Source organism: Halichoerus grypus, chromosome 2 (assembly GCF_964656455.1).
Source record: "Halichoerus grypus chromosome 2, mHalGry1.hap1.1, whole genome shotgun sequence".
Classification (NCBI taxonomy): domain Eukaryota; kingdom Metazoa; phylum Chordata; class Mammalia; order Carnivora; family Phocidae; genus Halichoerus; species Halichoerus grypus.
The window spans coordinates 99,050,236-99,063,970 of record NC_135713.1 but is presented as its reverse complement, the minus strand read 5'-3'; the positions used below and the strand labels follow the sequence as shown (position 1 = coordinate 99,063,970).

General features: G+C 37.9%; 1 protein-coding gene across 2 annotated transcripts in view; it reads left to right on the top strand.

Moving 5' to 3' along the window:
- PTCD2 (pentatricopeptide repeat domain 2) overlaps window positions 1-13,735 on the top strand; it is a 31,939-nt gene that overhangs the window by 6,662 nt on the left and 11,542 nt on the right. For both annotated transcript variants that reach the window (XM_078067212.1, XM_078067213.1), the window contains 5 exons: window positions 3,193-3,310; window positions 5,992-6,070; window positions 6,507-6,598; window positions 9,104-9,217; window positions 12,855-12,929. In XM_078067212.1, the coding sequence (XP_077923338.1) occupies window positions 3,193-3,310; window positions 5,992-6,070; window positions 6,507-6,598; window positions 9,104-9,217; window positions 12,855-12,929 (478 nt within the window). The remainder of the gene's footprint in view (window positions 1-3,192; window positions 3,311-5,991; window positions 6,071-6,506; window positions 6,599-9,103; window positions 9,218-12,854; window positions 12,930-13,735) is intronic.

Sequence of the window (13,735 nt, the reverse complement as noted above, 5' to 3'; positions counted from 1 at the left end):
CCAGAACTTAATGGCTTAACAAGACAACTATTTATTACTTCTCTATTATCTATTACTGTCTATTCTCTATTATTACTGTGGGTCAGGAATTGAAGCCGGTTAGTGGGGCAGCTCTTTGTTGGTGTCAGCTAGTCACTTGCTCATCCATAGTCAGCTGCTGGCTAGGCTGAGCTGGAAGGTCCAAGAAGCTTCACTTACATTTCTGATGCCTGAGTCCATGTGGCCCTTCTTTCCCCTTGGAATGTCTCACCGTTCGTGAGTCTAGCCTGGGCTGCACTAGCACCCAGCACAAGTAGAAGCTGCAGGCCTTGTAAAGCTGCCCAGAGCTGGCACAGCTTCACTTCTGTCACATTCTCTTGGTCAAGGCAATTCACCTGGCCAACCCACATGCAGGGGGAGAAGCAAGAGTTCCACCTCTGAATGGATCAACCACTGTTGATATTCTTATACATTTTCTCACTGATTTTTTGTGTGCAAAGATTGTGTGGTTTTGGTGGAGTTTATTTACACATTTCTAACTGTTGTATATATAATGATAGTGTTTTCTAGTTAGTATTCTAGCATATATGTTTTTGCTTGTTAATGATATACTTAGGAATTGGGGCACCTGGGTAGCTCAGCCATTTAAGTGTCTGCCTTTGGCTCGAGTCATGATCCCAGGATCCTCGGATCTAGCCCCATGTCAGGCTCCCTGCTCAGTGGGGAGCCTGCTTCTCCCTCTCCTTCTGTCTGCTGCTCCCCCTGCCTGTGCTCTCTCTCTGTCAAATGAATAAATAAAATCTTTTAAAAATATGATATACTTAGGAATTATATTTTAATGGCTTTACAATATTCCATTGTATGTCAGGTTTTCTAATTAATTGTGCCACTATTGTTGAATGTCTGCATTATTTGATTTTTCATCAGTATAAATAATGCCATATGAGCAACTCTATGCATAAAATTTACTCTTTATGTTTTGGTGGTGATCAGAAGATAGGAATCTTTGAAAACTTCTCGATACAAAGTGTCAGATTATTTTCTAGGAGGGTTATGCTAATTTACAGTCACACAGTATTAGCATCCTAATTCTGTTTCTGTTTTCTGTTTCACAAAGTTGAATCATTGAGACCCTCTGGCCTGTTTTACTGTCAGTCTATTTTTACTACCCAAAGCTAATTCGATGCTGGTAACTCTGCCGAATTGCTGTCTCTTCCCTTTACTTGTGGAGAAGAAGTGGGAAGATGGGCAGGTCCATGGCCTAACCATCCTGTTCTCTCTCTTGCTGAGACAGGCACCCCACTGCTGGGGAAGAATAGTAATGAGCCAGAACATAAGCTCTTTATTGAGTCAAAAATGAGGAGGAACTTAATCCCTCCATAATCTTGACCACCTGCTGTTATGTGGTTTATAGGGAGATTTTTAGATTCTCTGATTTGAACATTTCTTGTCAAGAAGAGGTAATATATTATCTCTGTGAATTTCTAGCGTTTTTATTAGTGTAAACATCCTCTAAATAGGGAAAACTTTTGTTTTTGCATTGTTTTTAATCTGGCACAAATTTTTCATAGTGCTATTTTTGGGATATTTTGATTTTTAAAGTTTTTTTCCACAGCATACTTTACATTTCTTAAAAGCTAACATACATGGAAGGTTTTCTGTGTGCTAAGCATGTCATCTCATTTAATCCTCACAAAAACCCTTTGAGTTGAACTTTTATCTTCATTTATAGATGAAGAAATTGAGGCATAGAGTGGTTAATTAATTTGCTCATCATTATACAGTTAGTAAAAGAGCTGGGATTTGAACTGTCAGTTTGGAATCAGAGTCTAAAAATCCTTAATCACTATACTATGCTGCTTTTAATAACTTAATTCTTTTTTCCCTCCAGTATTATTGAGGTATAATTGACAACTAAAAGTCATGTATATTTAAGGTATACAACTGAAGCTTTGACATAATTTAATTCATAACTTGTAATGAAGCAATGAATATATTTTGTTACTTCTATAATTCGATTATGAAATGCATCTTTAAAAGTACATGTTCTCAGGGCGCCTGGGTGGCTCAGTCAATTAAGCATCTGCCTTCGGCTCAGGTCATGATCCTTGGGTCCTGGAATGGAGCCCCTTGTTGGGCTCCCTGCTCAAGCGGGGTGTCTGCTTCTCCCTCTCCCTCTGCCTGCCCCCCCGCCTCCCCCTGCTTGTGCTCTCTCTCGCATGTGCTCACTTGCTTGCTCTCTCAAATAAGTAAATAAAATTTAAAAAAAAAAGTACATATCGTCATTCTGTTTGGCAGTATGTATGTTTAGATAAACTATCCATAATGTTACTCTGACTTTCTTCTGTGATTTCAGCAGGGTAAAAAGTATTCTGTCTTTAAAGTCAGCTTCTCCCCATGGTATGTGTGATTTATTCACATAATGAGTCTTACTAAAATCTGGTTTACATGTAATCATGAGATACTTATTTTGTCACCAGATTGTCTTCTTGGTGTCTAAAACAGAAAGAGTTGGTTATTGAAAGTAAATTTATGCTAACAATTTTCAGTTCTACAGTTCTCACTGGTGGCTGACTGCTTGTAGAAATCTCAAGCCACATCTAAGATGTCACTGTCTTTGAAATTAGCCTTTTCGTAAAACTAAACTTCAGAATCGTGTTTAATTTGTTCAATTGTTAATTGATGGTAGTTCACATATGCCTTTGCCTGAGCAGAGAAAAACAGAGATGGGTCTAAATTGTAAAGTACATCTGTAGGGGTTGTCTGCCATCCTATATGGAGAAGTCAGATTTGAGAGGGACAGAGCATAGCATCACTTCACTGCTTCCATTTGTTCCTCTCTAGATGAGGTCTACACAGAGACAGTGCCGTTGTCATGGGCTTGCTGATGCAAGGTCCCTGTTACTCCCTGACATATGCTAACCCTAAGTCCTAGCGGGTTGTTAATAAATTGAGAAGATGATTACAATGTACATTTTTCCAATCTTTTATTTCACATGATTATGTGGGCATCTGACACTTATTTAAATGCCTGGTATACTTCTGCACTCCAGAATTCCTCTGATTATCTTCATTTCTGTACTTTTCTCCCTCCAGACTGAGAGTACCTCATGCTTTATTGTGTCCCCAATGTTTAGCAGAGTATATGCCACAATCTTTCTGTCCTTTTCCCTGCATCCACTGTTTGGCTCATGGAATCATTTTGATTACCAGGTACCATGCAGAGAACAGAAATGTGACTTTCGGAGAGTATAAATTTGGACCACTTTTCATGAGGTTGTGCTATGAGTTGGATCTTGAGGAATCTGCAGTGGAACTCATCAAAGACCAGGTTATTGTCTCCTGATTGCTTTCCCTGTCAATGTGATTTCCTTGTGCTGAGCATGGGGTGTTTTTAGTGATGTTAACGAAGGCATCTCTCTTCCGCACTTATTCCTGGGTTAGATTTTCAGAGCAAGGCTGCTGGGCTGAAGGAATCAGTGTTGACCTGCATTTTAAGGTGTCCTTGGAGTCCTTGCTATGAAAAGGCCTAGGTCTTTTAATACAGAGGTGTAGGACAGGTGCAGAAGAGCTGTATGTACAAATTGTTTTGGGTGTGACCTGGTACTGACCTCCTCTCTGAGAAGCTTTTAGTGGGCAGTAGTTTAAGGCTGGCTACCACTTTAAGATTGCCTTTCCTAACCTCATGTGCTTCTCCTCTGTGGTTGTATTTTTTACTTCTGGTTGATGGCCACATTGTAAAGTGCTTTTCTATTTTCAGAATACTTTCACATCTTCTGATTTTCTATTCCTAAAGCAAAGATAACAGTGATTATTTTTGTAATTATTTATTGACTATTTACTGTGTCCTCAGCACTGTGCTTAAGCACTGTATCTGTTTGATTTGTTTCCCACAGACCCTGCTGAGGTGGATACTATTAATCTATCTATTTTACAGATGATGAAACTGGGTCTTAGAGACATAAACTTATGCATGGTCAGAAACATTTATTTTGGAGCCAGGGCTGGCCACCTGGGATACTTTTGTATTTTTTGGAACCCTCCTATGTTGTCTTTCTGTCTAGTACTCTTCATCTCAAGTGTCCTGTGCATGGTGGAGCTGTTAACTCTTGGCTTGCCCCTCTTTTAAGGACACCCATGGTTTAGAAAAATGACTATAAAATATTAGTTACCAGAGAAAAGGTGGTTTTGCAACAGTGTGGATTGGTTTGAACCTGTTTTTTTCCTAAAAGAAGAAATATACGTATTTACATTTTAGTATATATGTATTAAAAATCTGTGAGAATCTAATGAAACCCCTACTGCTTGTCTTTAGGAGGTAGAAGTACAGGAAATTCTCACTTTTTACTCTATACGTTTTTGTATTGTTTGACTATTCAATAATTATATGTTGTAATTAAAGGAAAATGAAAACTTTACTACAGTGATAGCCATGAGTATAATGATAAAAAACAAAAAGAAAGAAAATGCAACTTTACTTTGTTTTTGTTTTCTTTAACTTAGACTCATGTCTGAAATACTCATATACAACCAAGTTTCCTGGAGTAGCAAAATAAACTGAATTTGAGTCCAGTGACCTAAAGCCTAATCCTGTTTCCACTCTTAATTTAGTGTGTCCCCTACCCAGAACCCTGTGGTGCTGCCGGTGCGCTAGGCACTAGCGGCGTGTGTCTCCGGAGCCCCTGGACCATGGCTAGTTCAAACCACATGTGCTATAAGGGTAAAATACGTGATGCATTTCAAATGCTTGGTATACAAAAGAAGAAATAAAGTACTTTATTCATTTTTTTATTGATTGCATGTTGAAATTATATTTTGAATTTAGTGGGTTAAGTAACATTATTAAAACTGATTGCATGTATTTTTACCTTTTTTAATGAAGCTACTTGAAAATATAGAACCACATAGATGGCGTACACTGTGGACAGGGCTGCTCTGGGGACTCCCCATCTCACTTAGAGTAGAATTCAGACCCCTGATCATGACTTAGATGCCCCTTATAGTATTTCATTGCCTGCCATCCCCCTTGCTCATTCCTCCCTGGGCCTTCTTATTCTTTTTAAGACATGCCATACCCGTGTCCTCAGACTAGAGTGGTCTACATTCTCATTATTGAGGCTCTCCTTTACTTCATTGAGTTCTTTTCTCAGAAAGCCTTCTCTGACGACCTTCTATCATCTTCTCTGTCCCTTTTTCCTGCTTCATTGTTCTTCATAGCCCTTATTGATACTTGAAATTACATTTTTACTTTTTTCACAGGTTTTACTCCCTTGTTCATTGTCTCCCATGCGAGAATTTAAGCTCTACTAGACTATAAGCCCCACTAGAGTTAGGGCAGGCTTATGTGTCTTGTTCATCATTTATTTTCAGCTCTTAGAACAGGGTCTGCATAGTAGGTTCTCAAAATAAGAACAAACTTGAGCAGGGCATTTAATGGAATATTTCAATAGCATGTGTTGTATTATCATGAGATTAAAAATGTTGAGAAAAAAATGTCAGGAACCACTTTTAGTGAATTATTTCAAAAAGTGAATTACTCTTTATTATTCATTTGCCAGAAGAGGATCATAGTTGTGTAAGACTCTCCTTGCTTAGTCTTCAAGCATGCTTATACCTGCCATTTCATATTAATATGCTGCCACCCACATTCCAGGACCACCCTTATCAGGGTGAATTGGCTTGTTTCTTTTCTCCTAGTCAGGAGAGCCATGTTTAATAAACACGTTCTTCAGTGTATTTTTGAAACTCAGAGAGCTCTTGCCATAGCTCTTGTCTCTTGTTTGGTGTGCCCATTGCCAAAGGCATGACAGCCAAAAGAGTGGGCAGCATTTGAATTTTTTTAAAAAATAAATCCTGGTGTATCAGAAATTTATTAGAGAATTCAGGGAACCAAATGGATAAAGTATACACAAAAATAAGTCCTGGATAGAGAAGATGGAGTGTAAGAATAAGTATTCACTAAATAGTTACAGCTTTTAACCAAACTGGTATTGTTTTGTTTTTTTTCATTAGCATTTACGAGGTTTCTTCTCAGATTCCACATCATTCAATATTTTGATAGATATGTTATTTATCAAAGGCAAGTATTCAAGTAAGTACTGGAATTTATGTTTGCTGAAAAATTCTGTCTTTGCTGGTATAGGTATAGCAGTTAGGAAAAACAGTGGACCATGCAAAAATGATGCTTATATTCATGATGAGTGGCTGAATTATGGAGATTTCATTCTTTTAAGTCTGAAAAACAACTTTATTGCATCTCATGTCATGCCTTAAGCTAAACACCCAGATTTTACTTATGTTGAAAGTATAATTGGTTTTTAAATATTAGTTCTTGCTGTATGACTTAATTTTTTTTTTAATTTAGTTAATTGCTAAGTGACTTTGACAGATAGTTTTTATTGTGCTTCTGGAATACACTTTTCAGTAGATGGTACTGAACAGATTAGAACTCTGGGGATAAATAGCCAAGGACTCTGAACTCATTTGGATGCATTTAACACTGCCCACCCACTTGTCACTTTTGGTAGGTGCATTGGAAGTACTGATAGAGATGAAAAGCCAAGATGTGAAGTTCAACAAAGATACTTATGTCCTTGCTTTTGCGATTTGCTACAAATTGGTAAGAATGTCTTCCCTTAACTTTTAGAGCACTGTGGGTAGTGTTTGAGAGAGAATTTATTATTTTTTTTCTCTACAAAGAAAAACTTAGTTCCTCTGAAGTCTTTTTTTTTCCATCTGGTACAGATATTTCCATTTTAAATGTGTTCTTTTTTAGAAAACTCAAGTTAGCCACATCACACAGTTTTATCATGGGAAAAGCAATTTTATCATCTTTCACCCTTCTCTGGCAATTGTGTAGATAGGGAGAACAAGAAACAGTATGCTGGGTTCAAGCTCTGCTGTAGAGTCAGTCAGTCCTCTTATTATCCGGCTCAAGCTAGACTCCACTAGGCAAGTCTTCTCTGTAGTTCTCTCCCGTGGAAATCTGACCATCCTTCATTGGTGAACTCAAGGGCTACTTTATTATTATCTGTAAATTTTTCAGTGGTTCAAAGTTGGAAGTAATGTCTATTGCCCCACATTCTCTAATTGTGCTCTATTTGTGTCACCTATGTGACACTTACCACTGCCTGAGGTTATTCTAAGTGAATGGATGTTTCATCCTCCCCACTAGAGGTTAAGCTTGTGGCATTTTTGTATCCCAGCACCTAACAGCATGCTGGTATACAATTGATCTTTAGCAAATGTATGTGACATTAAAATGAACCCTTTGATGACAGAAAACATGACTTATAAGTCCATATGTCATTATTGTATCAGGATTGTTTTTTATACTTAGAAACTATTTCTCCCTCATTGATTGAATGAATCAGTGAATAAAGGATGACTGATAGAGCGCAGCGACCAAAGTTCTATGCATTACTGTAGACATTCATGTCATTTAAACTTTGGAAACTTAACAAAACCTTATTATGGCAAAAATGAAGGAACACCAGGCAAGGTGGAAGAACATGGGCCATTAAAACACTTCCCTGAAAATTGTAGCAATACCAATTTTCCAAAACAAGAGAGGCAGTAGGGTTATAGTGGAAAGAAAACCATCCTGGAAATTGAGAAACTTGAAGTCTAGTCTCAACTTTAGCATTAACTGGCTTTGAAGTGGTCACTTAATTTATTTGTAAAATGAAAGGGTTGAATTCAAGAGCCCCAAGCTTTTACTATAAAAGGCCAGAGAGTAAACGCTTTAGGCTTTAGAGGTCATGTATGGTCTCTACCACATATGATCTCTGTTGCACATTGTAATTTGTTTTTGTTTTTACAAACCTTTAAAAGTATGAAAACCATTTTTAGCCATAGGCTAGACTTGGCCCCTGAGGGTCTTAGTTGGCTCATCGCTAGATTATTAGGTAATCCTTTCTTTATTTTTTAAAGATTTTATTTATTTATTTGAGAGAGAGAGTGTGTGTGTGAGTGGGGGCTGGGGCGGGGAGGCAGAAGGGGAGGGAGAGGGACAAGCAGACTCTGCTCTGAGTGCAGAGCTGGACACAAGGCTTGATCTCACAACCCTGAGATCATGACCTGAGCTGAAACCAAAAGTCAGACACTTAACTGACTGTGCCACCCAGGCGCCCCTATGTCATCCTTCCCAGTTGTACCATTTTCTTCTTCTGTGAAACAGAAGGCCAACCAAACACACAACACTTAAGTGTCAGCTTATTCAGCACTGTAACACTGAGCTTTCTGACCTTTTTAGAGATGCCTCCCTGAGTGTATAATAAAGTGGAGAGAATTTAATTATGCTATTTAGGAAGGCCAGATGACATTTCTCCCCTATGTTGTGTCTAAAATAACTTGTTTTACTCAGTGGAGATGAGAGTTGAAAAATTGAAATAGTCAGCCATTACAAATTACAGATCAATTCTGGGAACTGCCTTTGTTCATCAAATTCAGTTTTTACTTTAGGTTTTGAGTTGTGAATTGTGTCATGACAGATAGACATAGATGCAAAGCTAATGCTGTTTTCATAAACCTAATCCACCTATAGCATGTACAAAGGAAGAAGATTCAGTTTTACCATTGCTGTCTGCTGGTTTGTGTGTTGTTCATGTTCGTGGATTTGTTTTTAAGGTTTCTATTTTCATGGGATTCTTTCATGGCTTACATTCATGTAAGTGTTCACGTTTTCAAGTATTTTACTTACATGGATATTTTCAGATTGGAAATTCCCTCAGGAAAACTTTTTAGTGTTGCTAAGCTTTACACTATTATTTAATATAGTAACAAACTGAGATTTTACACCTTTACATTATGGTACTTATGTCTAGAAACCAGTCTGCCCAGATACAAAGAGACCTGTACACTTGGTGGTCAAAAAGCCCCAATTCAGAAAATTGACAAAGGGCTTTACAAATGAAGTTAATGTAGACATTTGAACTGCTAATGTGTAGATAATTAGGTCTGTTTGCAAGTAGTGTCTATATGGGGCTTAATCTCTTAAGTGGCTTGAGATAGGCTCTGGGAAATTCTTACAAAAGGAAATCTGAAATACTGAACACTATTAATCATTTTATTAAACTTCAAGGTGCATGACATTTATTTACTGAGCAATTCTGTCTCCTGCCAGAATAGCCCTGAATCTTTGAAAATCTGTACTACATTAAGAGAAGAAGCCCTGATCAAAGGAGAAGTCCTCTCCAGGAGAGCATCTTGTTTTGCTGTGGCATTAGCTCTGAATCAGGTAAGGCTTTGGGGTGCACATTCGTGAGTCAAGACTAGGAAGACTTGACTGCCTTCATTTGTTCTTGTTTTTATTTATTTTTCCCTTCTGACTGTATCCTAAAGAAAAAGTTCCCATAAAAAGACCAATGCCTTTGGTGCCATGGCAACCTACATCCATATCTGTGCCTCCAAAGGATGTTTTGTTTGCAGTTGAGGACGTACCATGCATTGCTACTTAGAAGGGGCTGGCCAAGATTCTGGGGAGACTCAGTGAGGGAAGCTCTACTCTGAGAGAAATTTCTCAAGTAATTCAAGTGAAAATTTCAAATGATTGATTTACTATGTAATATTTTCAGAACAGTTTAACTTAATGCTCTCCATAGTGAAATTTACCTCAGATGAATGAGGAATCCTGGGTCAGCTCACTGTTTAAGTGGGGTCATCTTACATTTCTTAGTTCAACCCAAATACTCTTATTTGGAAGCAGTTTCAGTGATCTTTTAGCTCCCGCCCCCCGCCCTGTCTCTGGACAAATAAATGGAGGCAACTGAGGTCAGAGAGAGAAGAGAGGACCTCCCTGCTGTCACAAGCAGTAAAGGACAGTTAGAGCTGGAACCCTGGAATACCCCTCTTCTTGAAGAGCCCTTCCCAAGAGGTCCTATTCCAAGGCTTAAGAAAATGTGAAATATGTTAAACATTTCATATGTGGTAGAAGAAGATATTAGGGCAGCAAAAATAACCAAGCCAGTTTATTTATCCAGCTGGTAAAATATGGCTAGAGAACCCTTGTTTATCATTAATTAGAAATGAAAATATCAAGGAGATCTATTTGCATCTCCTGCTAGGGAAGTCATTGAAAGACAAAGACTGAAAAGGATACACAGTTGCTAGTTTCTGCTGCTTTAACTTTCTAAGTTTGCCTGTCTGGCCAGGGGGATTGCTTTGTCCGAATTTGTCATGAGCTGAAGGAGATGAATTAAAGTCCCTTTTTAAGAATGTTTGTTTCTTTTTGTAGCTCCTGTAGTTTTTTCCTTTATGTGTGTTTAAGTTATGCCATTTGGTGCATAGATATGTACAGTTATGATATAACACTGATGCATTTATCATTGTGAATCTGTCACTGTAGCATTACAAAGTGCCTCTCTTGGTCTTGTTTCATGCTTCCACTCTAAATTTCACCTTGCCTGATGTTAATATCTCTTTATGCCTCTTTGGTTTAATTGGGTTTGTATTTGCCTCCTATACACCTTTTCCTATCCTTTTATTTGCAGTCTTTCTGAATTGGTTTGTTTTTGTGTATCTTGTACACTACATAGATTTGAACTTTGTTTCATGATACACTGCTAGTCTTTGTTTTAACTTAACCCATCTAGATAGACATGTCATGTTTAATTTTAGGTTTCAGTTATGCTTTGTTTTTATAACTTTTAAAATTACTTCTAGCATGTAGTGGTTTTCTTTGTTTTGGTTTGTGTTTTTGCTTTAGTGGTTACTTTAAAACCATAACTTGATTTAATATGCTTAGTCCTCTGATTACCTTGACTGTACCTTGTTAATTCCCTAATGTAAGTAATGCTGAAATTAGTATATTTCCTCTTTTTTCCCTCATTTTCCTTCTTCTCCACCACCCAATTCTGGTTGACACACTACCTTTCATAGTACTCATTTTTCTCTTAAGTGTGGTTGATTTGTCAGCTTTAAATGCTATTTTTCTGACCCTATGTAATAAAGACAAGGCAATAGGTGTACTTTCTCTTACATTCTTTCTCCATTTGTCTTCATTATCTGAGAATATAACACTTGTGCTCTGTTCTGTAATCATATTCCCCACATTTGTTTTGGTCCTGTATGTATTTAAATATATATTCTTACATATATTTAAATATATTTATATATTTAAAAATATTCATTTACTATTGGTTTTCCAGTCATCTCTTTGTTGATTGAAATGTGTCTTCTAGTAAAGTATCTTCCTTCTTCAGAGGAAGAGTATTCCCCAAGTTCTTGGTATTTAAAATTATTTGCCTGGTTTTTTGGCTTGAACTACATTTTGACCAGATATAAAATTTTGAAGTGACACTTGTTTTTCTTGAGGTTTTTCTATGCATTGCTCTTCTGTCTTATAGTATAGAATATTGCTGTGGAGAAATCTGAAGCCTATCTGATTTTTTTATTTTCCTGCTTCTGAGTTACTTGATCTTGTTTGTTTTTCTCATTATTGTCCTCTGTATCCGTGGAAACATTTCTCTGTTGGGGTTTCTTCATCTGCCGGTTCTTTCCTGATTTTGTTTCTTTCTGATTTTTATATCCCTTTTCTCACTGTTTTGTTCCTCCTAGTGTCTTTATATAGATCATGTGCTGGCACATTTTTGAGTACTCGTCATTGAAAGCAAGTTTCTTAGACCAACCGCTTACAGAAGATTCATGTCAGAGAGAGACCAGAGCCATGTTGCCATGCTCCAGACTAGAAGGAATTTTTTTTATGTATGCATTTTGTCTGCATAGGCTTTATTTCTCCCTGGCTAATGGGAATAGGCACGGAGGCGGTTTTCAATGAAAAATCTCATTTTCTGACACTGCCGTAACAACGGTCTGTTTCCTGCAAATATGCCTTATCTGTTTAAATTTTTGATTGGCCTCACCTTTGCCACAAGAAGGGTCCAGAGGATTTCTCATAGTCCTAAATTCCATTACCATCACTGTAAACGGAATTCAGGTTTTGTACCTCAGGGGTGCCCTTAACATTTGAGAACTACTTGGTGGGCTCTTGCTAAGATAGGCAGCAGTGGTCTCTGCACACTGCTTTGTCCAGATCTTACCCCTGTGCTCCGTCTCCTATGTTGTTGCCAGTGCTTCCATCTCTTCTGTGGCTTGGACCTTCTTCTAATGATGTCAGAGATGGAGTTTGCATTTCTGCTTCTCAATCTTGTTTGTTTTTTTTTTTTTAAGTCTTCCAGTGGGATAAGGACAAATGCCAAATTTATGCCTCCATCTTAAAAACTGGAACACAGGCAGGTTATTAAAACATTGAGTAATCTTCAGCTTTGGAATGCATAGATCACCGAATGAAAGGCACAGCATTGGGAATATAGTCGATGGCATTGTAATAGCACTGTATGGTGACAGATGGCAGCTACGCTTGTGGCGAGCACAGCATACTGTATAGAGTTGTTGAATCACTATGTTGTGCACCTGAAACTGCTATAACATTGTGCGTCAACTCTACTTTAATAAAAATAAAATATTTTGGAAGCTATTTTTAAAATTCAGTAATATGCAACTGTAGGAAACATTCTATAGAAAGTTCATTTTTGATTACCAAAAAAACTTTGTGGACTTCAAAACCCCTGGGGCACCATGAACAGGAATATCCTACTATACTTAAATGATCTTTATGTGGGACGCCTGGGTGCCTCAGTTGGTTAAAAGTCTGCCTTCAGCTCAGATCATGATCCCGGGGTCCTGGGATCAAGTCCCGCATTGGGCTCCCTGCTCAGTAAATTTTTTTTTTAAAGGATTTAATTATTTGACAGAGAGCTCTCTGTCAAATAATTATGCTCTCTGTCAAATAATTAAATCCTTTAAAAAAAAAATCTTTATGATAGCAGAGGAATGTTCATATGATTTGGAGTATAACTTGTTTTTCTTTCTTCTAGAACCAGGTGGCGAAAGCTATATCCATTTTTTCCCAAATCATGAAGCAAGAAAACATAGTCTGCACTAATTTAAATGTAAGTGACTTCTTTATTGTTTAAAGTAAGGCTTGAAAGGTGGTAAAATGATGTCTAGATTTTTTTTATATAGGTATGATGAATTTTGATCTCCCAAGATCTTGATTCAATTCAGTGATTTATTGAGCTCTGTGTTACAGTATAGGCCCTGTAACAGGAGTCAATACAGACATTTATAAATAGGTAGAAAATGTAGATATGCTCAGATATAAGATGTAGCTAAATGCTGCAGGCATAACACATGACCACAGAAGGCTGTAGATACAGAGAGGAAGGAGGTGGTCTCTATTTTCTCTTGACTAAGACTTGAGAAAAATCTTTGTGCTAATTTCATCCGATTCATGGTACCTAACGTAGGGAGTTAGTATACCTATGGTGCATAAAATAGTGCTTGACATGGTAAGCACTCAGTATATGTTAGCTGTTTTCATTCTATGTTGCCAGCCTGCCATGGCCCATCTGCCCCAGTAAGCGGTGAGTCATCCACACCTTCCTGGAGCAATGAAAAAGACTGGGAGACTCTGTGGTCATTAGAGACATCATGTGCCCCACTCAGCTGGCCCCTACTGAGGCCCTGCTTATGGTGACTATACTTGTGTTATGGGGTGTTGAAAAGGAAGCCCCTAACTTCCAAGAACTTAGTCTCCTGAAACATTAAGGGGTCAAGATGAGGAAAACATTGTCAAAAGAAGAGAAATGTGTTAACACCAATATGGGATGAACTAGGATAAGGGCTCACAGCCAGTGCAATGTTGCAGCATGGGGAGTGAAGGGCTGGCCAGTGTGAACAGACTGAGCATATCTCA